The sequence below is a fragment of the Taudactylus pleione genome, unplaced genomic scaffold (genome assembly GCF_031769625.1).
Source record: "Taudactylus pleione unplaced genomic scaffold, aTauple2 ptg000041l, whole genome shotgun sequence".
Classification (NCBI taxonomy): domain Eukaryota; kingdom Metazoa; phylum Chordata; class Amphibia; order Anura; family Myobatrachidae; genus Taudactylus; species Taudactylus pleione.
In genome coordinates, this window is record NW_028284443.1 from 29,358,143 (window position 1) to 29,385,973 (window position 27,831).

A 27,831-nucleotide genomic window follows, 5' to 3' on the forward strand; every position below is an offset into this window, starting at 1 on the left:
CCGGGCTGCACCAAGCAGCTTTAAAATTGAGTTGGCTGTGCAGAGCGTCCTATAGGACGCTCAGCGCTGCTGCTTTGAGTTGGTAGCGCGGATGTTCAGCGCTGCTCCTTTCAGTTGGCAGCCCAGAGCGTCCTAGAGGATTCCCCCACGCCAGTGACTGTTAGTGTAGGTCGCGACACAGAGGACACCCGCCAGCGCTGGAGACCACCGGAAGGTCTCTGGCACAGCAGGCTGCCCGCACTCCCGCTGGACCACCAGGGCAGTACATTAACGGAAGGGGTTCTCTCTCTTCCCCTTTTTTTTTGGGGGGGGGGGGGGGGGGGAACGGCAAAAAGGGGATAAAACAATTTTTTTTTTTTTTAAAAAGGCTGGATTGGGATTGGCTGGCTGCCTTTTGATGACCTCATCAGCAGCAGCCGGAAAGGGGATAGGCTAGGAGTGGCAGATAGCAGCGGAGGGGCAGGTAATCTGAAAAACCCTGCTCTTGTCTGAAAGGGATCTACCTGGGAATTTCCCGGGTAGGCGCTGTAGTGTGAAAGGAGGGTCTCTACCAAATACCCATGATTTTGCACAGGATAAATTCCCGGGTCTGAGCAGGAAAATTCCCGGGTCGTATGTCTGAAAGGGGTATCAGTGTGCATGCAAAACCCAATCTGGGTAAGCGCTAATGAATTAAGACACGAAGGCTGGTTTGCGATTTCACAGGTTTAACTCGGCATATATTTTACATAACAAGACTATGCCCTGCATGTCCCAAACATCATTTTCTTCCCCTTCCAAACACTGCAAAATTCTCCTTTTGCAGAGTTTTTATTAAATCTAATGAAACCTCAAAGTAGAATATAAACAATAGCATTTATATGGTCAGTATGTCTCTCCTCTCCCCTAATCTATTTAGCTTGCTACCAGTTTTACTTTTATTTACAGAAAATGTATTTAGATCAATAAAGTTTATACGCTAGCAAAAATAAAGCAGGGAAAGATACAATAAAAAAATCAATTAAAACTAAAGTCAAGTGGGGATCTAGACAAAGGAAACCTCCCAAATGGCCCTACACCAGCTTCAGTTGTAGACTAAAATGATATACATAGTGGCAAAGCTACATACATGTCAATTTGCATATTACAAACCATAAACATATAATGCTTTAGTAAAAGTGTTGAGCTCTCTTCAGCCTAGCATGTCCTCATTTCCATCTCTATAAATTGTTGACCAAGTGGGTTCACACAAACTGTTGACTTCTTGGCTATATATTTACAGAGGTACATGATGTGATATAATATTCTGCACTTGAACTCAACCATATTCAAAGTCTTCCCATGAGAGGTGTAGTAAATCTAGCTATGTAACTGAAATGAATGAACACGATTGGATTGGATTTCCCAAAGAAATCGGTAAGGGCGTCTTCTATTAAACATAACACAAAAGACTCATATTCTTTAACAAACTATTTCATAGTCAACATCAAAATTCAGCACCGTTGTACGTAGAGTATTAAGTACAATGGTACAAAAATTCAACACATCACAAATGTCAGGAAATACAAAAGGCATCAACTGGATAACATTACATTAAACGTTTGGGTGGTGGTTGAAAACAAAGATGCAAAACCTGTATTCATAAAAAATATTTTATTGGTACATGTACAGAATACCAACTTAGAATAATGGATTTCCACACCAGGCAATAATGAAATGAACACAGCAATTTGTTTTTGATTTGACATTTACAGAAATATTGTGAGCTGAACTGAATGGGCAGAGAACAGGGCAACACGGGCCTTTTAAAAAGGTGTGCGCGCATGTGGGTGGGAGAAGGAAGCTACACTACCACCTAGTAAAAGATGTACCTCTGGCCCATAGGCAATCCGTGCAGTTTTTCCAAGGGCTCCTCTGTTCCTCATACAGCCTCATGAGAAAACCTGGGTTTGGAGTGAAAGAATCAAAAAAAGCCTCAAATAACTCATCTCTGCTATTACAGACCCAGCAGAGCCTCACCAAAAACTGATGTACATAGCAGTCTAAAGGGCTTGGGTAATTCTTAGTAAATTCTTTTATGTAGGTGGTAATGCAGCTTGACTAAAGCATACACAAAAGCATGTGCACTAAATGTGTAGAACTGGTTCCAATAAAAAAAAAAAAAAAAGCCTCTAAAGAAACATATTTGCAATTACTGTACATTCATATGAACAATCTTGATTTGCTATAACTCTTAGTAAGCAGGGAAAAGGAAGCACATATTATAGTAATTGGTACAGTATATCAAATGAAAAAAGGCTTATATAGCAATTATTCTAAAATCTCTTATGATTAAAATCAGAAGTGAATGCACTTTTATAGCACCATTGACTTTAAAACGGTTTTATTAACTAAAATAGTTATTGAAATTGTAGTATCACAAAGCTTAAAGAAATTCATTTTGGAGCCACAAAATGTAAAATAAAACCATTAAGTCTATATTAATTTTGTTGCTCAAAGCTGTGTTGCCATGGTTTCACGACAGACACGTTCATGTCCTAATAATATTATGCCAAATAGTAAACGTCAATATAAAAACAATATGTATTTTCATTTTCCTCTTCCCTGTTGTGCAACTTTTTATAGAATTAGAACTAATGCAAACGGAGAGTCAAAAAGTACACATGGAACAAAACGTTTGGTTACAGGACACAAAATTATTCTGCTTAGGACAGCAAAATACTAAAGTTGGAAATGCACATTTTAGTTTTTGCCCAAGACCACCACATGGAGGTTCAAAAAAGAAATAAAAACAAGACAAAAACAAACTTGCCAGCATGTTAATACATGACAACTTTTTACAGCCAGCAGCAAAATCCAGAGTAACAGTTGCCCAAAATACACGTATAAAAACAAAATAAATGGCGAATTTCATACAAAGGCTATATTTATATTTTTCCTATTTAAATCACACCAAGTACCAGCAGGTGCATTTAAGATAGTCGCTTTGAAATTCCTGTAGCAGTAATAGTTGACTAAATTGATTTTTGAGTTGTATACATGTATGCATCACAATTTTCCAAATAATACATATTTAGGCAGCTTGAACTATGGTATAAAATTTTATTTCAATACATGCCCATAAGAATCTATTTAACGTGTTAGTACTCACTAACCTAGAAGTGAAGATGGAATTACTAATAACACTGCATAACAAAATGATCAACCACATTTCCATGGCACTTTAACAATAATTTGTAACATTTAAGACTAAAAATGTGTGCTCAACCCTTTTGTGCCTGATAGTATTAAATAGATGCACAGAAAGCTATAGAGGGCATCACCAACAGCAACTTCAATAAAATTTCTTGTGAACACAGTTACATTTTAGGGGGAAATCTACACTCTCCAGCTTGCACAGGAAAAATACAATAACAATTGTGAAACAAATGGTCAGTCACTTTTTGTTCTAGCCTAATGAACAAAATGCAATACGTATGCAAAAGGTGTTATAGCCCCAGACTGGTCAATATTAGTAACAAACTACTGTATTTGATTTTACTTATAGGTGGTGATATTATGACAGTCCAGTGGCTTTTCATGGCTGGAAAACAGCATGTTTCACCTAATACAAGTTGCATACACAATTCATTAGACTTCTTGCGTTTGTGAGGGGAACTATATTAATGCATATAGCTCTTGGCTGGCTCAGTCTATTCACTAGCTTAGTTAATATAACTAGGCTGCACAACATTAGATTTAAAGAGCAGATATTAAGTCAGGAGATGTGTAGCTTTACAGAGCTCCAAATAAAATGGACTCTCTACCATACACTAACCCCCCTGCTCCCATTATCTAGTAAGAGTGTGCTTGCCCTAGACATCTCCTTTACTTTGTGATCACTGCTTGGACAGAAGCAGTAGACAAAGCAACCACATGTGCAGCATTGCAGGCAGTGATGGGAGTGACCAGGTAAGACAAAAACAGTTCAAAACAATCAGGTGCCAGTTTCAGTGCACATTCCCTATTGTAAACGGTTTATAACCTGCCCAGTGTCTCCACTTTTTCCAGCCCCTACTGGGCACAGACGGTGGCTTCACATTCTCTTCAAGTGCTATTTCAGAGTTAGAGTAGAAGCTATTTGGGACTGAATTGCTCTTCAATTCTTTTTAATTGTTGAAGTCTCATTTGAAATTGTAAAGGTGTACTGTCAACTTTCACTCCTCAGACTGTGTGTGCGTGCAGATATAATGTATTTTACAAACTGACACTGAACGACAACACCTAAAGTGAAAGGGATCTATATAAAATTGTTCAAGACTGAGATTAAATACATGTATGTACAGTTTATTAGCCCTGTTTTTTACTTGATCAAATTCCAAATGAGCAAAGTGTGTAATTGTGCCAAATAGCAGATTACCAACAGGAACATTATAATTCCAATATCAATGTGATGTTAGTGACCCAGTCATGAACAAATATTTTTTCCGTTTTAAGATTTTGAATATAGGGTTGTGTAATGTATTTAGTATTATAAATATAAAATGAAAAGTGTTATGTTTCTCTCTGTTTCAATAAGTTGGAGTCTCTGCAATAGCCTTGCACCACAGTCCACCTTCATCTGATGACACCACTTGCTGTACTCCCTCATACATGTGTTGACCAACAGCTTATTAGTAACCCAAGAAATCTGACTATCACAGTGATCATTAATCCTTATAACTACTCCTCAATGTTTACACCAGACAGCTAGAACTCAAATTTTAGTCAATTATTCATGCACTGATCTGTACTGCAGACAAACACTTTGGAAATCTGTGTGAAATATCCCCAAGTGATAAGATGCACACTATCTGAAGTCAGATATCACACCTATTGTAAGTATTGAGGCTGAGGGAGGTACAAATCAGATTCACTATGTCATTTGTTCAAACAATGAAACCGTTTAAATGGAATTGTGTGTAAAATAGATAACTATACCTTTCACAACATAAAGAAAAAGGATAGTGTCCCTGTTACTGCTGTACCTTGGGATGTAAAGCAAACATCAGACTATATAGGGTAGACATGGCAGCAGACACTGTATTCATAGGGTAAATATTCAAGAAGCTCAAACAAGTAGAGCATCTTTCCAAAATGCAGAGTAGTAGTATATATTATTTCTGTTTACATCAACCCTTTTCATGTTTTGGTGTCATATCAATAGTCTTTTCTTTCACGGTGCACTTACAAGTGTTGAATTATATATATTTATAAAAAAAATAAGTGCGTACATAACCATTTTCTTCCTCAAAAAATACCAGATTTGCCTCAGATTTTCCCATGTAACTGTGGTGACTATTGGCAGAATATTCTTGTCACAATATGAAGAAAAGACTGGAGAGAGACTTAATGAGATTCCCCATTTATTGATGATGTTTCTCCCCTGGGTGAAGATGACCTGGATATTCCCCTCTCTGTGTTTTCAGAGCCAGATCCGCTCTGACTGTGCTGGTCCACTGAGGTGGCACTGGATGTAGGGGGGGACTTTGTTTTCTCCTTAAAGTCTGTAATAATGACTGTTAGGTCCCCCACAGTAACCTCCAAATGCTGTGCGCTACTTCTATCCACATTTTTCAATCGTGGCCTAGTACAAATAGATGAAATATAATGTTATATATGGTAATGAAAAACATTAAAAGTTGATTTTGTCAAGATCATGCGTTTATGACACAATCCATGAGCAAATACTGTTTTGTGTGCATATTATAACCATACACACATACATTATTTCCTGTTTTCACAATCAACATAAAACAAGGCATAGATAGCTAATGTTAACATGGATACACACTTGTCCAATTCTCATCCAATCCAAGTACACACCTTTTTGATTACAGGCTGATCGGGTAAAACAGTACCCATCACCGTGCATTCTGCCCATAGTGTGAGCCCCTTGTCAGCTGCCTGCGAGCACCGTACACACTGTGCAGACATAGCACAGTGTGTACGGGTTTCTATGGTATCGGGAGGTCGAACCGATAAATATTAAACAGTACATAAGATGCGACCTCCAGATCCGACCGTTGCAGGAGAGTTAAAAACCGTTTATAGGCTAACTCTCCTGCATCGGGACAGCATACACACCTATACAATCCAACGGTCATTCTCTCGATATTGAAAGAACGGCCAGATGATTGTATAGGTGTGTACCCAGCTCAACTGGTTTGTCAGACATTGGTAGAGTGTGAACGCTCACAAGACCTCTGGTTTCATGCAATCTTGGTCTTCTGGTCTTGTGAAAAGAATTTTAAACCTACTGAAAAATCTGGAGACCAGATCGCCAATTACCAGACCAATTTAGAAGTGTGTATGTTCCTGAGACTGGTTTGTCCAATTAATTCTCCCAATTCATCCCAGTGAGCGCCATTCGGTCTGCCAAAGATTGGAAGAGTGTGTATGGTGATTCAATCCTTTCAGCAGACTGTTTCAGGAGATGCAGTGTGTATGCATAGATTGGATGTAGAATCTGCGACCAGGTCTGCAGAAGGATTGTATAAACAGTCTGATCTGAGGATTGGACAAGTGTGTACCCAACTTTACAACTGAATCATAATGTGCTAAGTAATATGTTTTTGGCATTTGTTGCTTTACAAAGTCCCAGAGCAAAGTCAATTCTAATTGAAGCATTTCCAACCCATGCCCTGCTGCTGTGGTTAAAATAAGATCATCATCATTCTATCCATGACAGACAGATCTTTTTCTGGTAACTTTTTCTTTTTACACTAGACTGTGGATTTAATTTACCAAAATGTTTAATTATGTATCTACACATCACCAGATATCCTCCACAGTATTGATCTAGTCTAGGTATGACCAAAGCCGGTATGGGTGGCTGACATGGCAAGTGGAACACTTTCAGGCAGCACGGCATCTGGTTCATGCCATTAAGTAGGTGGCTTTGGGAAAGACCAGCAGACACACAACATGACCACCTCCTCTGTACAAGACAGAGAGGTCAGTCAAAGTCCATGTCCTCCAGTGAGGGCCAGATGAGGAAGTGTGCTGTCCCACCCGTCTGCAGAAGAAAATGGAGGGGAATTCAGATGAGCATATATGGATTATGCGGTCATCTGGACGGGTCGGATGGCCTCAGAGGGGCAGGCGGAGGGGTCTGATGGCAAATAAGGGGCAGGCGGAGGGGTCTGGTGACATACAAAGGGCATATTGTGGATATATGGCGGCATAAAAGGGGATTGTGGAAAAGTAATGGCATAAATGGGGCATATCGGGGACTTTTGATGGCATGTAAGAGATATGTGGGGGGAGTTTGGTTACATGAAGTATATTTGATGGCAGATATATATGTAGAACTGACATATTGCATTTAACTACATTTTATTCAACACACTGATGGCAAAAAATTGCTTTCCCTTTATCCGTCAAACCTCTGCCATCTGTGGCAAAACTCTTTATCACAGCTCTGCACCACTTCAACTCAGAATTTGGGGCTCTTCTACTGCCTCAGCCGCCACTCATCTAATATTATGCTTCCAAATTAGTTTAGCCAAGACTTTTCTATATGAGAGCTCTCCCATTCTTTTGTCATAATGCGAGTGCCTTAATCCTTCTCTCCATAACTGGGTTCATACTCCCTTTGAATGAGCAATTTTCCTTTCTTCATATATGTACTCTATTTGCCCCTGCATTGTGTGTTCTATTTCTCTCACAAAATAATTTGGTGTGACCCTCCCTCTACAAAAATGTAGGGTGCCGGGCATCCCCAGTTCTTTGACTGATGTCCCCTTCTTTTCTCACTGACCGTAATTACCACAGTTCTGCATCTCACTCTACCCCTTTCTATGACAGGACAATTGACACAGAGCTGTATCATTCCTCCCCTCTCTTCACTAACAAATCACACAGAGGGCACTGTATCCCTTCACCTACTGTCACATTGGGTGTTTAGTATAGCAGTGGTTACCAAACTCGGTCCTCATAGCACCCTAACAGTCCAGGATATCAATGCTTAAGTACAGGTGACTTAATTAGTACCTTTAGTCAGTCTGATTATATCATCTGTGCACAAGCATGGATATCCTTAAAACCTGGACTGTAGCCGTTCTTGTGCGATGTCTTGAAATGTATGGGAATTGACCCTATCTTTTTACGATGGGTTTACTTGTTATATCACAAACCCCGCGCTTAGGGTTTCAGTTAATGGGTTTATTTCCCCGTCCTTTTCATTAGCGCGCAGTACAAGACAAGGTTGTCCACTGTCTCTAACTCTTTTTGCACTAGCCATTGAGCCATTAGCATGCATTCTCAGGTCCTATCCCACTATTCTAGAATTTCAGCTGGGGACCAGAACGGATACTGTGGCTCTATAGACTTTATATGCACATGATTTACTTTGGTTTTTAACAGATTATACAGTGGTTATGCCTGTTGTCCTCCAGGTTAAAAATAAATTCAGTCTGTACTCTGGGCTACAAATTAATTGGAATAAATCTTCTATTATTTCCCTTAGAGGGCAATCCTATTCCTCCTAGTATTTCACTTCTCTTATGGTGGGTAACTCAATTTAAATACAGTATTAGTTATCCAGATACCCAGGTAACAGGTAGGATTAGCCTGATTAAAAATGATAGGTCAACCTAAGTTCCTTTATGTTTTCAGCAGTCTCCAATATTTCTCCCTTTATAATTTCGTAAATTGGATAGTACGTGGTCTTCTCTGGTCTGGGCGAGCCGTCATCTTCGTATTAGACTAAGTTTTGACGGGATCTAAATCCTTGGGTGGGTTGGCACTTCCCAATTTATTTATGTATTATGTGGAACAGCTCGCACATGTGAGGACATGGCTTCAGGATACTTCACCTAATGCTTTATATTCACTGCTGGTGTCTCAGGCAACTCCTGGGCATACGCCTTTGCAGGCCTTATTGGGTGGTAAAGTCACTAGGTCTCTGCCTCCACTGCTCCTACAGGCTATTAATATATGGAGATTGGTCACCAATATTATGCAGTTTACTGTACTAGATCCAGATACCCCCCTGTGGAATTCTAGGTCATTATTTGAATTTAACTCTCTTCAACTAGAGCTGCATACACACATAGATTTTCTGTCCAACCAGTTGATTGGTTGGAATGAAAATCTGGTAAGATATGAAAGCAAATGACAATCAGCAATTTGATCCCAAACGGACAAAAACTGTTGTTTGAACAAACTGTTTCGATCAAACATTTAACAAACTTGTCTGAATGACCATTTTCATCTGTTTTCTGGCATTTAGGAGCAAATTGCTGATCATTATTTACTTCCATACGTTACCAGATTTTCATTCCAACCAATCAACTAGTTGGATGGTTGGACAGAAAATCTTTACGCGTGTATGCAGCTTTAGGGAGATGTGGGGCCAAAGGGCATTCACTGGGGCACTTATATAAGAACTCTATTCTTAAATCCTTTTCTCAGGTACGAGAGGATTTTCATATACCTAGCTCCTACTACTATAGATATCCATAACTTAGACACGCCTTAAATGCTCAGTTTGTTTACGAGCCACCTAATATACAACCTTTCCCCATGAAGTTAACTCTTCTATCATTAGGTTCCCACAGGTCAAAGTCCTTCATATATTCCTCTCATGTCAAATTATCATGTCTCCAACCTACTGTATCTTAAAGTAAAAGGAGAGGAGGATGTTGGCCCTGAGTGTTAGTGAGTGGGACACAGCACTTGACACTCCTCATTTCTCCTCTGTATTTATCAGGTTTCAACAAATTCAACTGTTTCTGCTACATAGAACAAATTTAACCCCTGCTTGTCTACTGAATCTGGTGGCCGGGATTCAAGTAATTGTCCAAAGTGTCAGGCAGCTAATGGTACCTTTTGGCAACTTCTATAAATGCCCCAAAGTTCATACCATTTGGGGTAAAGTAAGATGTATTATCCAGTACTGGGGTTCCCCATCCCTTCTTACACCCACATAATGCTGTTTAGGTGTTCTAGAGGACGACAACCGTGATAATAACTATAGCAGATAATATGCCATTAATTAGCTAAAGTGTGTGTGGCCCGCTCTTGGATGGCCTCATCTGCACATGGATGTCCCTGGTCCGCACTACAGTGCAACATGAAAAATATCTATACACTACACACAAAGTTGAAAACCAAGTCTGGAGTAGGTGGCATAACTCTAGATATGCTCTTCCCAGCAGATAAGTCGGCATCTGTGCTTGTTGATGTGGGCAAAACCATTGGTTGTCCTTACTGTTTTGTTTCTGGATAGATTACTCGTAAACCATTTGCAGTCCTAACCCTCCTGTTCCTCTGACACTGCCTTACCTAGAGATTGGGCACATAGAAAGTGTGGCTAAGTGCATCAATGTTTTTTCTTTTCAATTTCAAAGATTTACCTTATTTTCTTTTCTTATTTTATGGTTATTATATTATTGGTTAGTTGTAGTTATTGAATTTCTTTTGAGTACAAGTATTAAAGTCTGCTATACACCAAATGTTATTGTACAGATGTTTAATGGTTTATCCTTTTGTTGATAAAACTCATCATGCGTTGTATGATATATTTTTGTACTGACACGGATTCGGAAATTGTAGTGCGTGTTTGAGTGTATTTTGAAAAATCAATAAAAAATTACTCAATTGAAAAAAACAAAACCTGAACTGTTAGGGTTTCCCAAACTCTGGCCCTGATTCAGAGCCAGATGCTCTGACAGAGCGCTCGCTCTGAACCAGGGCCGTCCCTGCTCCTTTTTGGAGCGGCCTCCTGGCCGCTCGCATAGCTGTGGGTGACCACCCACAGCTATAGCGAGCGGCCAAAATGATGGTCAAGACCATTGCGACCATCGGGCTTGCGACGAGACCCTGCGGTAGGGTCTCGCTGCCGCAAGCCCAGGAGTGCTTTTGGCTCTATCAGAGCCAAAAGCACTCCCACTGACATCACTAGTGAAGTCAGTGGGGCCGGACCCAGACGGTAGGAGTTTCCATGGGAATGCCTCCGTCTGGACAGCCACGCCCCCGGCACGCCCACCAAAGGGGGCATGCTGTCAATCACCATCGACAGCACGCCCCCGGTGGTGCAAGACACTTGACGGCTTGGCCGTTGTTATTCGGGTCTCGCGCATGCGCATGACGGAGGCGCCTCTGTCGTGCGCATGTGCACTTGGGCATCCTGACATATAGCTTTATTACATAAAGGAATGAAAATAATGTCCCTAAATCATTGTACAGTTAATTAAAATAAAAAAATATCAAATCAAGGTCACAAGTCAAGGCAATTTCAATTAAATTAGAGAAAGTGCTGTTGCAGCGACACCTCATTTTTTCCCCCTCTCTATCCCTGGATTGACAGATTTTTTGACACAGCTCAATGGGTTTGCAAACAAACAATAAGAGTTATGGTAGACTTGCCTTTGTTAACTCTCTTCAAGGTCCAGAGGAATACCATGATTGAGGGGGAACGGGATGTGGTTGGAGTGATCCAGGCACCAAACAAACAGTTAATCTTTCAGCTCCCAGGATGCCTCAGGTCCTCCTCAGCTGGCCACTGGAATTCAGTTTTTTGTAAACAAGCCCAGGGCAGGAGAAGGAAAGGAGGAGAAGGAAGGACAATGGACACCAGAAACACTAACAGAAGAGGGAATCCGTGACACAAAGAAAAATTACCCAATGCAGCCAGGTGCGTCAGGGTGGGTGCCCTGTGGACCTCGAAGAAAAAGAGTTAAAAGTTATGGTAGACTTACCTTTTGTTATATTCTTCTTCTTCAGGGTCCATAGGAAGTCCACAGGGATACCATGGGGATGTCCTAAAGCAGTCCGTCGCCCAAAGGAAGCATTCTGAGAGGCAAACATTGCAAAGGCATAGAACCTAAGAAAGGTGTGGACAGAAGACCACCTGGCTGCCTTGCACAATTGTTCAGCAGAAGCACCACCTTGAAACGCCCACGATGGTCCTACAGACCAAGTAGAATGTGCTGTCGCCATGTTTGGAACAGGGAGATCAGCCTACGTGTAAGCTTGAGAAATAGTTATGCGCAGCCATCGAGCCAGAGTTTGTTTGTTAGCTGGCCAGCCTCGTTTGTGAAAACCATTCAAACACAAAAAGAGCATCTGATTTTCTAAAAGCGTTTGTATTAATCACATAGATACGGAGAGCACGAACCACATCCAGGGAGGATTCACCTACAGAAAGGTCTGAAGACTGGAAAGCTGGAACCACAATCTTTTATTCACATGAAAACGAAACATTACCTTAGGAAGGTAACCCTTTCCGTGTACGGAGGACAGCTCTATCCTGGTGAAAAAAAAAAAAGAAGGGGAAGAGACAATAGAGCGCCACCAAATCAGAGTCTCTGTGAGCAGAGATAGCGAGGAGAAAAAGTGTCTTCGCTGGCAGCCACTTCAAATCTACTGAGTCTATAGCCCCTTGAGAACCAATAACAAATCCCATGGTGCCACCGGTGGGCAAAAAGTGGCTGAACTCGGAGAACCTGAAAAAAAATTTCTAACATCCGGCAGAGAAGTGATCAGTCACTGGAACCAAACTGACAGTGCAGAAACCTGTACTCTCTGCGTGGCCAGGTGGAGACAGAGGTCTAACCCAGCTTGGAGAAAAGCCAGTACCTGGGAAACCCTAAAAACCTTAGGGCCATACTTTCTGTGGGAACACCATTGACCAAAAGGTGCCAAACTCTGTAATAGATGCGGGCAGAGGAAGGCTTTCATGCTCTATGTATCATCTGAATCACAGAGCTGGAGAAAGCTTTGGCACTTAAGATGGAAGACAAGAGCCACGCTGTCAAAGACAGACTAGGTAAGTCCGGATGTAAGCTGGTGCTCAACAGATTAAGCCATAGAGGAAGAGGAAACGGTGTCTACGGATAGATTCCGTATGTTGGTGAACCAATGGTGCCTGGGCCAAGCAGGAGCTAATAGTATTACTGTGCCGCCTTCCTGCTTGAATTTCCTGAGGACCCTTGGGAGGAGGGAAATCGGAGGAAAGAGGTACGCCAGCTTGAAATCCCATCTCACTGCCAGCGCGTCCACAAAGGCGGCTGAGGGATCTCTGGTCCTGGATCCGTACCCGGGGACTTTGTGGTTGTGACGTGAGGCCATGAGGTCTACATCCGGTAGGCCCCATTTGTTCACCATGAGTTGAAAAACTCCCGTTTGAGAGCCCACTCTCTGGCGTGCATGTCCTGACGACTTAGGTAGTCCACATCCCAGCTGAGGACTCCCGGGATGAATATTGCTGAGATAGCCGGAAGATGACGTTCTGTCCAGATCAGAATGTTTGCCACTTCCCTCATGGCTGCCTGACTTCGCATGTCTCCCTGATGATTGAGATAGGCTACTGTGGTCGCGTTGTCGGACTGGATCTGGACCGGCCTTGCCTTGGAGTAGGTCCTGCGCCAGGATGAGCGCTTTGAATACTGCACGAAGCTCCAGGATGTTTATGGGCAGGTGACTTTCCCGATTTGTCCATCTTCCCCAAAAAGGTATGATGACCTGTCACATCCCCCTCCCCCACCCGCAAAGACTGGCTTCCGTAGTGAGGAGCACCCAATTTGGAATCCAGAATGGGCAACCCTTGTCCAGATGAGCATCTTGTAGCCACCACGATAGAGTGAGCCGAACCTCCGGAGTGAGAAGGGATCGTATTAGATGATACTGCCAGTTCCACCGGGAGAGAATCAGTTGTTGCAGAGGCCTGGAGTGGAACTGAGCATATTCCACCATGTCGAAGGTGGATACCATTGACCCCAGGACCTGTATCGCTGAAGGAATGGATAACCTTTGCTTGCGGAGCAATTTGTGCACTCGCAATAATAGGGCCGCAATCTTATCCTTTGGCAGAAACACCCTTTGTGCCTGAGAATCCAGAAGTACCATCTTCTGTATTGGAGAAAGGAAGGCTTTCTTCCAATTGATGATCCAGCCGTACATCTGTAGGCAGGCAATGGTCAGTTGGAGATGGTGATTTAAAACAGCTGGAGACTGTGCCAATATCAGGAGGTTGTCTAAGTATGGCAGTATTCTGACTCCCTGACGCCTGAGGTAGGCAGTCATAACCGCCATTATTTTGGTGAAGACCCGAGGGGCCGTTGCTAGACCAATGGGCAGTGCCTGAAATTGGTAATGTTGTTGCAGGACAGCAAACTGTAGAAATTGTTGGTGGGATGGCATAATAGGCACATGCATATACGCGTCCTGAATGTCCAGGGAAGCCATAAAATCCCCACGTTCCATTGCCAAAATAATTGACCGAAGAGTATCCATACGGAACTTGGGTACATGGATAAACTTGTTGAGTGTTTTCAGATTTAGAAATAGGGCGATAAAACCCATTTGGTTTCTGAACCAAAAACAGATTGGAAAAATAACCTCTTCCTTGTTGAACCACAAGAAATGGGATTATCACCCCTGCCGACGGCAGGGAGTAAATAGCCTCCTTAATAGAATCTGGTGGGGGGAGTAGTAAAAAAAACAAACCACTTCTGGGGAGGATGCCTTCGGAAGGCGAGGGCATACCCATTTGAGACCACTTCTCGGACCAAGGGATCTTGTTTCATGCCCGTAGTCCGCAAAATTAAAAAGAAATCGGCCTCTCGCCATGGGATCCCCCAAGAGGAGGCCCGCCCCATCCGGCGTCCTGCTTGGAAGCTGGACGTCTGACCGACCAGGACCTCTTAGTTTGCTGCTTGGTGGTCCTGTGAGAACTAGACAGTCTGGAGAAAGGCTGTCCTTTTGCTCTTCCCTGAGGGTGAAAGGACCGAAAAGAGGACTGCCTAGACTTTGATGTAGCTGTTGATGGCAGACCTGCAAATTTTGAGGCTGCCAGAGTAGCCACTGTCTTATCCAATTCTGTTTCAAAAAGTATGTTTCCATAAAAAGGCAGATTCCAGAGACTTCTTGGATCCCGCATCTGCTTTCCAGGACCTTAACCAAAAGGGCTTTACAAGCAACAACCGAAGCTGCCGATGCTTTAGAAGCCAGGAGTCCAGCATCTATTGCAGCAGTTTCTCCCAAATAGGAGGCTGCATCCCGTAGTGGGAGATATAGGTCAGCTGTTCTCTGGTAGCATTTGGTAGAGTATCTTCTTCACGTCCATTCTTCAACAGCCTTGGATCCCCAGGCCGCAGCCATAGCAGGCAGAGTAGCAGCTCCAGACAAAGAAAACACTGATTTAAGACATGTTTCAAGTTTTCTAATCTGTAGGATCTTTAAGAGAAGATGTGGGCGGTATAGGTAACATAGCACTCCTGACTAAATGTATCACATGAGCATTCGCAGTAGGAGGGACTTCGCACTTAGTACATTCAGTAGGTGGGAAAGAATACAAAGATGCTAATCTTTTAGTAACATGGAACAGTTTATCAGGAGCACTCCATGCTTCTCCCAGAAATTCAGTGAGCTGCTCAGACTTAGGAAACACAGCTTTTACCACCCTCTGGTGTTTAAACACTTGAGCCTTAGGTCTAGGAGATCATCATCCTCTATATTTAGGACTGATATGACCACCCTCACAAAAGGATATCCACTGTAGAAGGGTAGTCCTCCTTCTGAGATAGACCCTGGAGAAGAACCCGGCGCATCATCCGACTTCACCAATGATGCATCTTAATCTACATTCTGGGAAGACTGACAAAACGATATTGTCCGCTTAGATGCTTTAATGGCTAGTGGTCTGTTCACCTGCAACATTTGTTGAAACGCAGCAGCTAACTGAGCCATACTCTGACTTGAGTGGGCATAAACATCCATCCAGGAAGGATGTATAGGAGGGGGCAAACATAGCAGGCTGGAACTGCTGTGGGTATCCCATTATGGGAGGCAGCATAGGAGCAGCCAAACGGTCCACTACCTGCCTCATAACCTGAGACCAGGAGGACACTCAAGATGGCTCCTGTACAGGGGCTGGTAGACTGGACTGGTGAGGTGGTTCTTTATACAGGAGGTGCTATTTGTTATAAAGTCCTGAGGGGACAAGCCCACCACACAGCTTTTACATGAAACCAGCACCGGGGCCTCAGTTTCCTGTTTATCCTTATTCTTAGACATAAGAAGTGCAAATGTGACTGTCTTCACAAGCAACAAAAAATGTGAAGTACAAATTGAGAAACAAACCAAACAAAATATTCCCCACACACCTGTAGCAAAGGGTTGAGGAGAAATAGTAGTGATAGTTACACTTGACAGTACAGAAAATAATGTACTACCGCCGGACGTCAGCCCGGTGGATGGAATACTGACGCTGAAAGGCCGGCAGCTGAAGATCCCGACAAAGGAGACAAGTAAACTATCCCTAACCCTCTCTTACGGGTGCCTGACCCTAACCCCCCCTTTCCCTAGCCTAACCCTAACCCTCCCGGGGGTGTCTAACCCCAAATCCCCCTGGGAGACCTAAACCTTTGGTATTTAGACGCCTATCATTAGTCCCATGCCGGGATTTCACAGTCGGGAAGCCGGCGGTCGGCATTGTAACCACCAGCTTCCTGACTACATACCGTAAAAACACAGCAGAGCTAGCAAGAGTCACATACAATGCATATACAATATACTTGCAATGAGCCCTGAATCAACTACTCAAAACATAAGGCTTGGTAGGATTTTGAACTCTGTATAACCTGGCCTCTGGGGAGAGGTATACAGGGAGACTAGACCCAAAACCTCCTGAGACCAGCAGCTTCAGCAGAGCACTAATAATGGTCGATGGGCATCTCATATATAGAGGAGGGTAGGAGGAGCAAACCAGAAAACCTCAGCAGGATCGGCGCCTGGGTTGGGGGAGGGGCTGCCGGGGAAAGCCTACCTCCCCTATGCTGTATTAACCCCCTTGGGTGCGCTGGCCTTATAATATGGTTGTTGCCACTGTACCAAACGCCAAACTGACTTGCCCCAGTGGTCTAGTGGGGGAGCGGTCGCCTAACTACAGCAGCCTCCAGCAGGTCTCCAACCGCCGGAGGTACGGACTTCCACATGGTTGCATGCGAGCGGGGTTACCGCCTTACCTGTGTCCCTGTGCTTCCAGCTGCAGTCCCGTGTCCCAGCATTGCCGCTAGCCAAGCTCCGCTGGTGCCCGTCGAAATTACCAGCCGGTTACTAGTGTTGCGGCGTGGCGCCTGCGTGGGTAGGTGGAGCAGCAGTACAGGCGCCCTTTAGGACACCTAGTGTTACTTGCCCTGAGGTAAAAAATCAATAAAATAAAAACCTTGGGACTGCCTGAGCAGTCGGAATCCTGCCGCACCAAACGAAACACTGAATTGCCTGTAGCCAGGGGCGGGGTATATGTGGAGGAGGATCTGAGGCATCCTGGGATTTGAAAGCTTAACTGTTTGGTGCCTGATCACACCAACCACATTTCTTCCCGTGGTACCAATGTGGACCCTCAAGTAGAAATCTACGAGTTGGGACTACGGAGCTGGCTCGCAGCTAGTTGAATTGACCGCCTAATGCAGTATATGTCTTACAGTAATAGGCAATATTTTTCTTTCAAATGCAAGTTTTTTTATTTGAAACTAAACAAGTTTATTTGAGCAGCACTATGGCTCAGTGCTTAGCATTAATACCTTACAGTGCTGGGGTTTACCGTGTGTTATCCCCTGTGTTAGAGTTTCCTCCAAGTGCTTCAGTTTCTTTCCATACTCCAAAGACTAGTGATTACACCAGAGTTCACCAAATATAAGGGCATATTTTACAAATATTCAAGTCATTTGTGTATTACATATGGGGTAATTTACCTCTTCTGTAAATAAAGGACAATAGATGTCACAGAGAGCACCATAAAAGAAAGTGGCTATAGCCTGACTGCTTTTATACAGGTCAAAAACCTTTGAAGTGACCTCCACAATGCAAATAATCAAGAGCAAATATTTTATTCCTTCAAATACACCAAAGTACATTTTTATTAAACAAAAAGTGACACACTGTTACACTGTGGTGGCTGTTGCTTCAAGTCATCTGAACTGCTGCTTGTAGTAATGATAGTTATTTTGCCATTGCTTCTGTGTTTCATACTGATCTGAGCAGAAGATGAGATGTTCGCATGCTGCCCAGATTAATGAGGTGCTCAGGATCAATATTGACTCCCGACACTGATGCACACAGTACGGCGCATGACCAATATCAGGTAACAAAATATAGTTTTTCTATGAGGGGCATGTTCCTATGCCATAGGTCAGGACTGGCCAACCTGTGGTTCTCCAGTGTTGTGAAACTACAAGTCCCAGCATAACCTCCCACTGCAACAGCTGGAGAGCTACAGGTTGGCCAAGCCTGCCATAGGTGATTAAATTAATATTTACAGAAAGACAAAGAGGCCATGTACACTGACATGTATTTTATCCTTCTCTTTAATTATCTGCAACTTTGCTAGGCAAAGATATCTTTCAATACACTGATAGCACTGCGACATATCCCTACATGCCAGAGTGACAAATGGGTAGCTTTAACGCTAAATACGCCAAGTCCATTTTTTCCCCAGTTCGTACCAACACTGCCATGGTACAGTGGAAATCTATTTTTCTGTGAAACAGTGAACTAAATTACACATGGTACTATGTTATTGAAGCAGTAAAAACTATTAAGAGGCAATGGCTAATTAATTACAGTTCTTCAACTTTGAGATCCATTTTCTCAAAATTGACTCTCGTTGACTTGGTTCACATTAAATCTGAACCCTCCAAATATACTTCGTGTTTGTTTATATACTGTCTTTGAAAAATACTTACATCACCACTTCTTCAAATTTACCTAAGACCTTACAGTGCATTAAATATACATTGCACAATCCCTCACCAACATAATATCCTGCCAAGATAGAATCACTTCACAACACATAGCAGTGTGCAGGCTAACAGCTTGCTTGTCATCATGCATTATAAGGAATGATTCCCCCTCTGCTGTGCATCAGAAGTCACCTGGGAAATCCTGTCACCCATATAAAAGTACTTTGCCTGTGGTCTTGCGCCTCCATATGATCACTAAATTCCCCAGTGTAGTGTAGTCTTATTTATGGTTTCAAACATGAGGAAGGATAGGAAATCCGAAACACGTTGGTGCACCACAGGTTTGACTACAGCTTAGGTTTGGTATGCCATGTAGGTTTTTTCATCTAACCTAAATCACCCTATATCCCTTCTCTATTTTATTTGGAGGAGAGAGGTGTGGGTGGTATATTTTGTGGTCCTTGTGGTATAGAGTGGAATAAACCATTTTTTGGGACAATTTTGGATGCAAGGATTTTTTTAAAGGAGATTTTTTTAATACTTTTTACTCTGAGTATATTGCAGTTTGGAGCAGTGGAATGGTCTCCTGTATGTCACGATAAAACTTTTTTGGTTATACCTTTGGAGTACTAATCCTATTTGGTTGATATAAGAGGCTCAATTGGAAGGTGGTGTCTACGTCCCCTTATAATTATTGGACGGACTATACAGAAGGTTCCATCCAATAAAATACCTTTATGGGAACGTAGCTGCGAAACTGAGTGTATTCTCTATGTAAGGGATGGAGTGTGCACAACCCTAGGAGATGTAATTACTGGGAGACCATGAAGACACCATTAACGCATTTTATCTGGGTGAGTCCAAAGGTTCCTTCAACCTATATAAAAAAAAAAAAACAGGTCCTTTTGTGCAATTGATGAAATTTTTTCTTCTGAAGAAGAATACACAACATTGTTACAGAAATTTCCAGTATGATATAAAGAAAACCTTATTCTGCACCTAACAGAGCTTGTGGACCCCTCAATTATTTATATTGTATTGTTAGAATATCTCCAGGTGATAAACACACTGTCTACCATAGAGTTAAGGATGAATTTGCTTTGTTAGCACTAAGAACCGGATTATTAGTGACCCATAGTAAAAACTATTATTGTATGACTTTGATAAAGACAGGTGATTAACAATATCAATATATAAATTAGCTTCCAAAACAACTATACCTTGCTTTCTTGTTACTGTTCTTTTTAATAGGAGTTTCTTTTTCACTCTTTTCCTTCTCTATTTTGTCTTTTTTCTCTTTCTTTGACTGCATGGGAGGCACAAATTGCTGAGTTACCTGCTGTGCAACCAGCTGTGATACAGGTCGAGGTTTCCTGCATGAAAACATAAAATTATTGCTGACATTTTGATACAGCCCAATCATTTTTGCTGAGATTACTTAACATTTTTTTTAAATAACCGGTAAGATATGTAAAAAACAAAAAAACAAAACAAAACAAAAACATATCATTAAGAATACATAGCCAAGACACTGCCACCACATGGCCTAAAGAAATGCAAAGTATAATATTTTCAAAAATAAATAAATTACAGCACTATAATTGAGCATGAAATGTATGGCATGAATTTTAAAAATATGTACTTAAAAGATTTAAAGATCAGATAAGGGAGATTAAAAGTTAAGTGAAACACATAGGACAAATCATAAAGTATTAATATCAATATTAATTAACATTAGGATTTATCTAACTGCAAGACTGAAAATTCTAATATTAGCTGAAATATCCCTAAGACAAATGTATAAAAACAGCATAACATTTATGCTGTGATGGAATTGTGACCAATTTCCAAGTTTACTGTTCTTGAAAAGTTAGTTTAACAGCTGTTTTGTTTTATTACAGTTATTACAAGAACGTTTTATCCTCTATGGTTAAGATCTTTTCTCACATCAGAGAAAATCTAATTTATACCAGCATAATTTTGCTGGACTGTAGAACTAAATGAATATTAAAAATTATTGTTTTAGAGAATTTTAAGATAGTCCAACAATGGGAGTACGTTAAGACTGGTCGTAATGTGCTGGTACCATTCAGTGCTTGTCAAAACCAGGTAACAGGAAAGGGCGAGCGTGAACAATGGATTAGGCAGACATCATTAATTAAGAAACAAAATCTGTGGTGCATCCTAATGTGGGAAGTAAATTTTCTTACAATATACTGTTTTGTAACTGGATACATAGTCCATTCCTTATTAAGAATAATTATATCTCGGATTTGCACTGAGTGAATTATGTATTCACTTCTTTTTCTCAGCATATATATATATATATATATATATATATATATATGTGTGTATGTATGTATGATGTAAATAACCATGGTTTGAATGCAGTAAGATGAACGCATACTCACGATTCCGATTCACTAAAATAACAAATGTAGTACTTAATGTGAACCTATCACCTACACACAATGGACTAATCTATTGTGTTCGCTGAATTAATATTCATGAGAATGTAGAATCGATTCACTGTAATAGCATTTCTCGTAAATGTCAGGTCTCATGAGCATTAATCAGATAGCACCTAAAGTTGGCCATACACGCTACAATTATCGGGGCGATCCGCCCGATATCCGCGGATCTCCCTGATAATTGTATTGTGTGTGCGGGCGAGCAGTTGTTAAATATTGCTCGGTCGGACATGCCGGATTGTCCAGCATGCCCTTCCAATGTGATATTTAGGGGGTAAACAGTCGGCCGCATCGGGCAGTGTATGCCCAGCCGCAGCCGACATTACCTGTATTCCTTCCCATGGAAGGAACAGGGAAAGGTCTCCTCCCCCAGTGGCGGAGCGCAGATGTCGGGCTGATACACTGTGAGTAATCTCACAGTGTATGCCGCGGACATCTGTGGCTGGTATGCTGCCAGATAAAATGTCTGTCGGTCTGACAGGCATTTTATCTGCACGTGTATGCCCAGCTTTAGTGATGACACTGGTTCTGAGGAAACGAATAGTGTGCATATTGGACCTGCCCATAATATGGGTGCCTTCACTGAGTGTAGACAGCAGATGGGCGAGTAAGGGAATGCCTAATTAAAGTTCTGTTTCATAGTCAGAGGTTCCCAGCCCCAGCCCGCAAAGGCACCCCCTAACAGTCCAGATTTTAAAGATATCCTTGCTTGAACACACATGATTTAATTAGTACCTTGGTCAATTTGATTTAACCACCTGTGCTCAACTACAAAATCTCTCTAATACCCCTTTTACACCGGAGCTAAAACCCGGGTTTTTGAAGGGTTAACCCGGGCAGTTCCCTGGTGTAAAAGGGGAGAGAGTTGGATCGCCGGGTCAAGTGACCCGGCAATCCAACCCAGGTAACTAGCAGGGTTTAACATGGGCGTAGCCCGTGAAACCCTGCTGTGAGAACAGCGCACTCCGGGTCACGATGACCTGGAGTTCGCTGCTAGCCGGCCGATTGGTACGGCATCAGTGGCGCTTGGAGATGACGTAATCTCCAAGCGACCACTTTCACTCCACAAAAGCCGGGTCTATGCAGACCCTACTGCGGTGTGAGCGGCGCTGACTCGGGAATATCCCGAGACGGCGCCGGCAAAATTCCGGGTCTGATCCGGATAGGAACTTTGTTCCAACTCCGGGTCAGACCCGGAATTTAGGTGGAAAAGGGGTATTACTGTTGGTGTGCATTGAGGACCGCGTTTGGGAATCTCTGTCATATACACAGGTTTTAGGTTTGTACACTCCCAGCGCTGGAGAGTCTTCTTGTACTTCATTAGGAACTGCCTTGGAAGCATACTTGTAAAGTGTCATTTTTGTATTACTTATTTTATTATGATTTGTAATATGCATTTTTTTGCTTATTAAAGCAAGACTGTTTCACATATTGAAATTGTACTAAGTTTAATCATTTACCAAATAAATATAATTATAATATTTAAATAGATTGTTAAGTATATATCTTAATTTTATGGGTTATATGTATAACATACAACCCATCATACGTGGTGGGAAACAGTGTCATAGCTTCTAACAGACTTTAGTTAAAAAGGGTAAGTCAAGCTATAAATTATATTGTATAGCTAACATTTGCCCAAAGAAATTTCTTTTTTTTTAATTTTTAAATTAATTATTTTGACACCAAAATACCTTTTGTAGACGCTTCTGTGAATCCCAGTAACAATTTTCTTGCTTTGTGGCTTTTCAAAATGCAGTCCTGGTAGGGGAAGTGCAGCCTGCAGTGACTTCATAGCTCTGTGGGCAACGATTGTGGTGGAAAACTACATCTACCATCATGCATTGCATGCATAACAGTAGCAATAAACAATCTCTTTCTTTCCACTAGACATAATTACCAAGCTGCATGTGGCCTGGTTGGACCAACTACTGTCTGACTACTACCTGTGAAGTTAGTCAATATTAAAAAAAAGAAAATGAGGACATATCAGAAATACTAAAATTAACAGGAACAGCCTTATAACACCCCAGTTATTATTTAATGGTAGTAAGGATGTATTGTTGCACAACATAACCCACAGTTTTTGTCCTGAACTTACATCACTAACCCCAGATTTTAAAGATGTGTTCCTGGTCATTATAGTCTTTGGAAATGTCCCTATTGTTTAATATTGATACTAAAATTTCTGTTATTTTGTAAATATACAATTCTAATGGTGCATATACACGGTCAGATTTCTTATCAGATATGAACGATAACTACTGTAAAAATCGTTCATATCTTTGACATGTATGGCATGCATCGACCAACGATGCGCGTTCCCGCATGTCAAATAACGATATCGGACATCGACTGTTTGCAGACAGATTTGGACGATTTCATTCATTTTAATACTGTCAGAAATAGTTATTCGTTCATGAAATCGTTGGTCAAATCGTTCATCTAGCAAATGTGACCGTGTGTATGCACCATTACTTTCTATTATAATTATCAGTACTTTGTACATTAAAATCAAAGAATATAATTTAAAATACACACCTAGAGAAGGTCATACAAAATTAAGTTTGCAGTAAGACGGATCAGACCAGACTTTCCTAAGTTTGCATAGCAATGTCTATATGCCAGAGCAGACAGATCAAAACAAGATTACTCTACAGCAGCCATGTCAAACATGTGGTCCACAACACTCTTTAGTAAAGACTCCACACAGAACAACCACCATCCTATTTGCATTGGCTGTTCGCCCCCACCCCCGCAAATCAAGATGGAGAAGGTTGGACTTGGAGGAGGACAGAGTGGGATGAAGAGAAGCAAGAAAAGAAGGATAGAGCAAAAGGATGCATAAGATGGTGGAGTAGGATAAAGAAGGATGATGGAGGGAAAAGAATCGAGGAGGAAGTAAGTAACTCCATCCACAGCTCTTGGGTAATTCTATGACACGAATAAAGGAGCCTGCAGACTAATCCATTATATGGGAGAAAAAGTGGAGAAGACATGCAGTTGAAGCAGATAGAATATGTGGCTAAATGCAGGTACCTTGGACAGGTAAACTAGCTGGGTGGATAAGTAAATAGAATGTTCTTTGTACTTTACGGCAATCACCAGGATAGTCTCTCTCTAAACTCCCCATGGGAGAATTTCTGTTTGACATGGCTGCTCTGCAGAGTACCAGTCTGTGCTATGTCTCTAAATTAAAACTCTGTTAACTATCTTGTATTGGAAAATACATAGATTTGAGCCAACTAGATTTATTGGATAATTCTAGTTTAAAAGTGAATGTGTCCTTACAAAAATAATTAAAAATCAAGTAATCCCAAAAAGGTATTTTCTATATACTGTAATGCACACATAAATCAAAGTACAGCATTAAGTAACATTTAAAAATTATAGGTGCTATATACTAAAAAGGTATGCATGCAAAATTAAGCGCATCGTAACAGCTTTAAAATTTCTAGATATCATTGATCTTTATGGTAAATACTTTGCAAGTATAAACTGGGCACTTGTATTATGCACCTGTCAGACCTAAACACTACTGTACAGCCATGGCCAAGAGTTTGGAGAATGACTAGTATTGGTTTTCACAAAGTTTGCTGCTTTAGTGTTTTTAGGCCTTTTTGTCAGATGTTACTATGGGATACTGATGTAAAATTACAAGCATTTCATAAGTGTCAAAGGCTTTTATTGACAATTACATTAAGTTTATGCAGAGTCAATATTTGCAGTGTTGACCTTTCTTTTTCAAGACCTCTGCAATTCGTCCTGGCATGCTGTCAATCAAATTCTGGGCCACATACTGACTGATGCCGCCCAGAATTTGTGGGTTTTTGTTTGACCACCCGCCTCTTGAGGATTGACCACAAGTTCTCAATGGGATTAAAGTCTGAGGAGTTTCCTGGCCATGGACCAAAAATGTTGATGTTTTGTTCCCCGAGCCACTAAGTTATTGTTCGTCACCAAACTCTTCTTACATGGTTGGGAGAAGTTGCTCTTGGAGAATGTTTTGGTACCATTCTTTATTCATGGCTGTGTTCTTAGTCAAAATTGTGAGTGATCCCACTCCCTTGGCTGAGAAGCAACCCCACACATGAATGGTCTCAGGATGCTTTACTGTTGGCATGACAAAGGACAAAGACTTTTGGAGGATGACCTGGTGTCAAGAAGGGCGACAAAGAAGCCACTTCTCTCCAAGAAAATCATCAGGGACAGACTGATATTCTGCAAAAGGTACAGGCATTGGACTGCTGAGGACTGGGGTAAAATTATTTTCTCTGATGAATCCCCTTTCAGATTGTTTGGGGCATCTGGAAAAATACTTGTTCCGGAGCAGGAAAGGTGGGCGCTACCATCAGCCCTGTGTCATGCTAACAGTAAAGCATCCTGAGACCATTCATGTGTGAGGTTGCTTCTCAGCCAAGGGAGTGGGCTCACTCACAATTTTGCCTAAGAACACAGCCATGAATAAAGATGGTACCAAAACATCCTCCAAGGGCAACTTCTCCCAACCATCCAAGAACATTTTGGTGACGAACAATGCCTTTTCCAGCATGATGGAGCACCTTGCCATAAGGCAAAAGTGATAACTAAGTGGCCCAGGGAACAAAACATTGAAATTTTGGGCCCATGGCCAGGAAACTCCCTATACTTTAATCCCATTGAGAATTTAGGGTCAATCCTCAGGGTGGACAAACAAAAACCCACAAATTCTGACAAGCTCCAAGCATTGATTTGGCAAGAATGGGCAGCCATCAGTCAGTATGTGGCCCAGAAGTTGATTGACAGCATAACAAGGCGAATTGCAGAGGTCTTGAAAAAGAAGGGTCAACACTGCAAATAGTGACTCTTTGCATAAGCTTAATGTAATTGTCAATAAAAGCCTTTGACACTTATGAAATGCTTGTAATTTTACTTCAGTATACCATAGTAACATCTTACAAAAAGGTCTAAAAACACTGAAGCAGCAAACTTTGTGAAAAAAAATACTTGTATCATTCTCAAAACTTTTGGCCATGGCTGTAGGCTCAATCAAATTAGCATGATGGTTATGTCCACTGTCTGCATGGCATGGAAACCTCCTTCTATACTAGCGGACTCGCAGATTTTTATTCGCCGTGGTACCGTTGCCTGTGTTTCTACACTGTTGCAATGGCTAAACACCCTGTGTGCAGCTAATTGGATTGAGCCCACAGTATTTATGGTCCAGCCACCACTTGAACCGAAGAAGAAACCTATAACATTTACAAACCCTATGCACATCCACAATGTGTGTCCCATGTTTTTGCTGGATGGAATGTCTATTTTGTGTATTAATCAGTAATAATTAAGGTGTGGGACTAGGGATGAGCACAAGTGATTGGTTTCAACTCTCCTACCACAAATGTGATGTACAGATTGAAGGATTCAAGTAAAGAGTGATGACCTGTGATGCTATGTGATGAGAATTCATCAGTGAACTAAATGTACAAGCCCATCTATGCTGTTTACCATGCCAAAAATGCATGTAAACATAATAAAAAAAGTTCCAATAATAATAATAATCAAGTAAACATTTAATGTACATCTAAACAAGAGCTTTTACTGTTAGAGATGTGGTAACACTCCAACACTTTCTACAGTGGAAATTAAGTATAATACTGAACAGTGCATTTAACATTTTATCTATCGTAATTGTTTGAGGCTGTGTAAATGAGAATGTTTGTGATATTCATATACCAGGGCATATTACCACTGCTCTAGCACAGTGTGCTAAGTGCAATACTCAGTGTCATACCTTATACCCCCTACATATAGGTTACGCTGCATGTTACATTATATCGTGATTACATGTTGGTAACAGTGACAACATCTGATAGCATGACGCCCATTGTGTTATTGTGGGTCACTGCATAGACAGACAGGACTGGGGTGCGGGGACAATACTGGGGTGTGAGGAGACAGGGCTGGAGTGTGGGTCTCACCGGGTGGAGGTCCCTTTGCGCACATCACACATCAGACATTTAAAAGCCTCGGCACTGTTCTTGAAGGTGCAGACACTGCAGTCCCAGTACCCTTCGTCTGACGACGGCTTCGGCTGCCGCTTCGGCCTGAGAGAGAGAGAGAAGCGTGAGACAGACATGTCTGCATGTAGCACACAGCGAGGCCTGTTCCCATCTGCCGCAGCCTCGGGCTCTCCTGCATGGCCCACCCCCCACACGGATACCGCCGCCTCTGCTCCGGCTTACCTTGTAGGGCTTTTCTTGTCTCCCATGCTGCGGCGGATAAGGAGGAGCGGAAGCCGAGCGAGGAAGCCCGGACAGTGAAGCGGGGAGCAGGCGGCTGCACCGACCGCGATCAGCCGCAGCCAGCTGTCCGCCGCCACACGTGACCCGGTCCGGCCAATCACAGGAAGCACATGGCTGAGTCGGACAGCGGGAGAGGCGTCAGCGCATCATCTGACTCGGCGGCTGCTAATGGTACCGCAGTCACAGCAGCAACACAGGAGGAGGAGGAGGAAGAGGGCAGCAGCGCCGGGCCGGGGAGGGAGGCCTGTGCGTGGGCTGGGGGAGAATATGAGACGGCTGCGAGTACCGGGCTGTGTACGCCATGTGCCATTGTCAAAATGACTGTGTGCTGCTGCTATGATGTATGACATACAGGGACAGCGAGCCTCTGTGTGCAGCTCAGTGTGAACG

General features: G+C 42.1%; 1 protein-coding gene across 2 annotated transcripts; it reads right to left on the reverse strand.

The window, feature by feature from the left end:
* Nucleotides 1-1,617: 1,617 nt before the first annotated feature.
* On the reverse strand, nucleotides 1,618-27,754 carry YAF2 (YY1 associated factor 2). 2 transcript variants are annotated; one of them, XM_088457910.1, is made up of 5 exons: nucleotides 27,382-27,754; nucleotides 27,118-27,243; nucleotides 22,852-22,956; nucleotides 19,907-20,059; nucleotides 1,618-5,584 (listed from the first exon to the last, which is right to left on the reverse strand). In XM_088457910.1, the coding sequence occupies exons 1-5, from the start codon at nucleotides 27,405-27,407 to the stop codon at nucleotides 5,347-5,349; spliced, it is 648 nt and encodes a 215-aa protein (XP_088314036.1). In that variant the 5' UTR covers nucleotides 27,408-27,754; the 3' UTR covers nucleotides 1,618-5,346. The 2 variants fall into 2 exon arrangements, with proteins under 2 accessions (XP_088314036.1, XP_088314043.1); XM_088457917.1 differs by lacking the exon at nucleotides 22,852-22,956 and having other exon boundaries at nucleotides 27,382-27,752.
* Nucleotides 27,755-27,831: the final 77 nt, after the last annotated feature.

What these genes read in the sequence shown, in the direction of transcription:
- YAF2 (XM_088457910.1), bottom strand. Translation starts at nt 27,407, where the DNA reads ATGGGAGACAAGAAAAGCCCTACAAG. An exon ending in GACAAGAAAAGCCCTACAAG is followed by an intron (nt 27,244 to 27,381) that starts GTAAGCCGGAGC and finishes TCTCTCTCTCAG; the next exon opens with GCCGAAGCGGCAGCCGAAGC. An exon ending in CACAGAAGCGTCTACAAAAG is followed by an intron (nt 20,060 to 22,851) that starts GTATTTTGGTGT and finishes GTTTTCATGCAG; the next exon opens with GAAACCTCGACCTGTATCAC.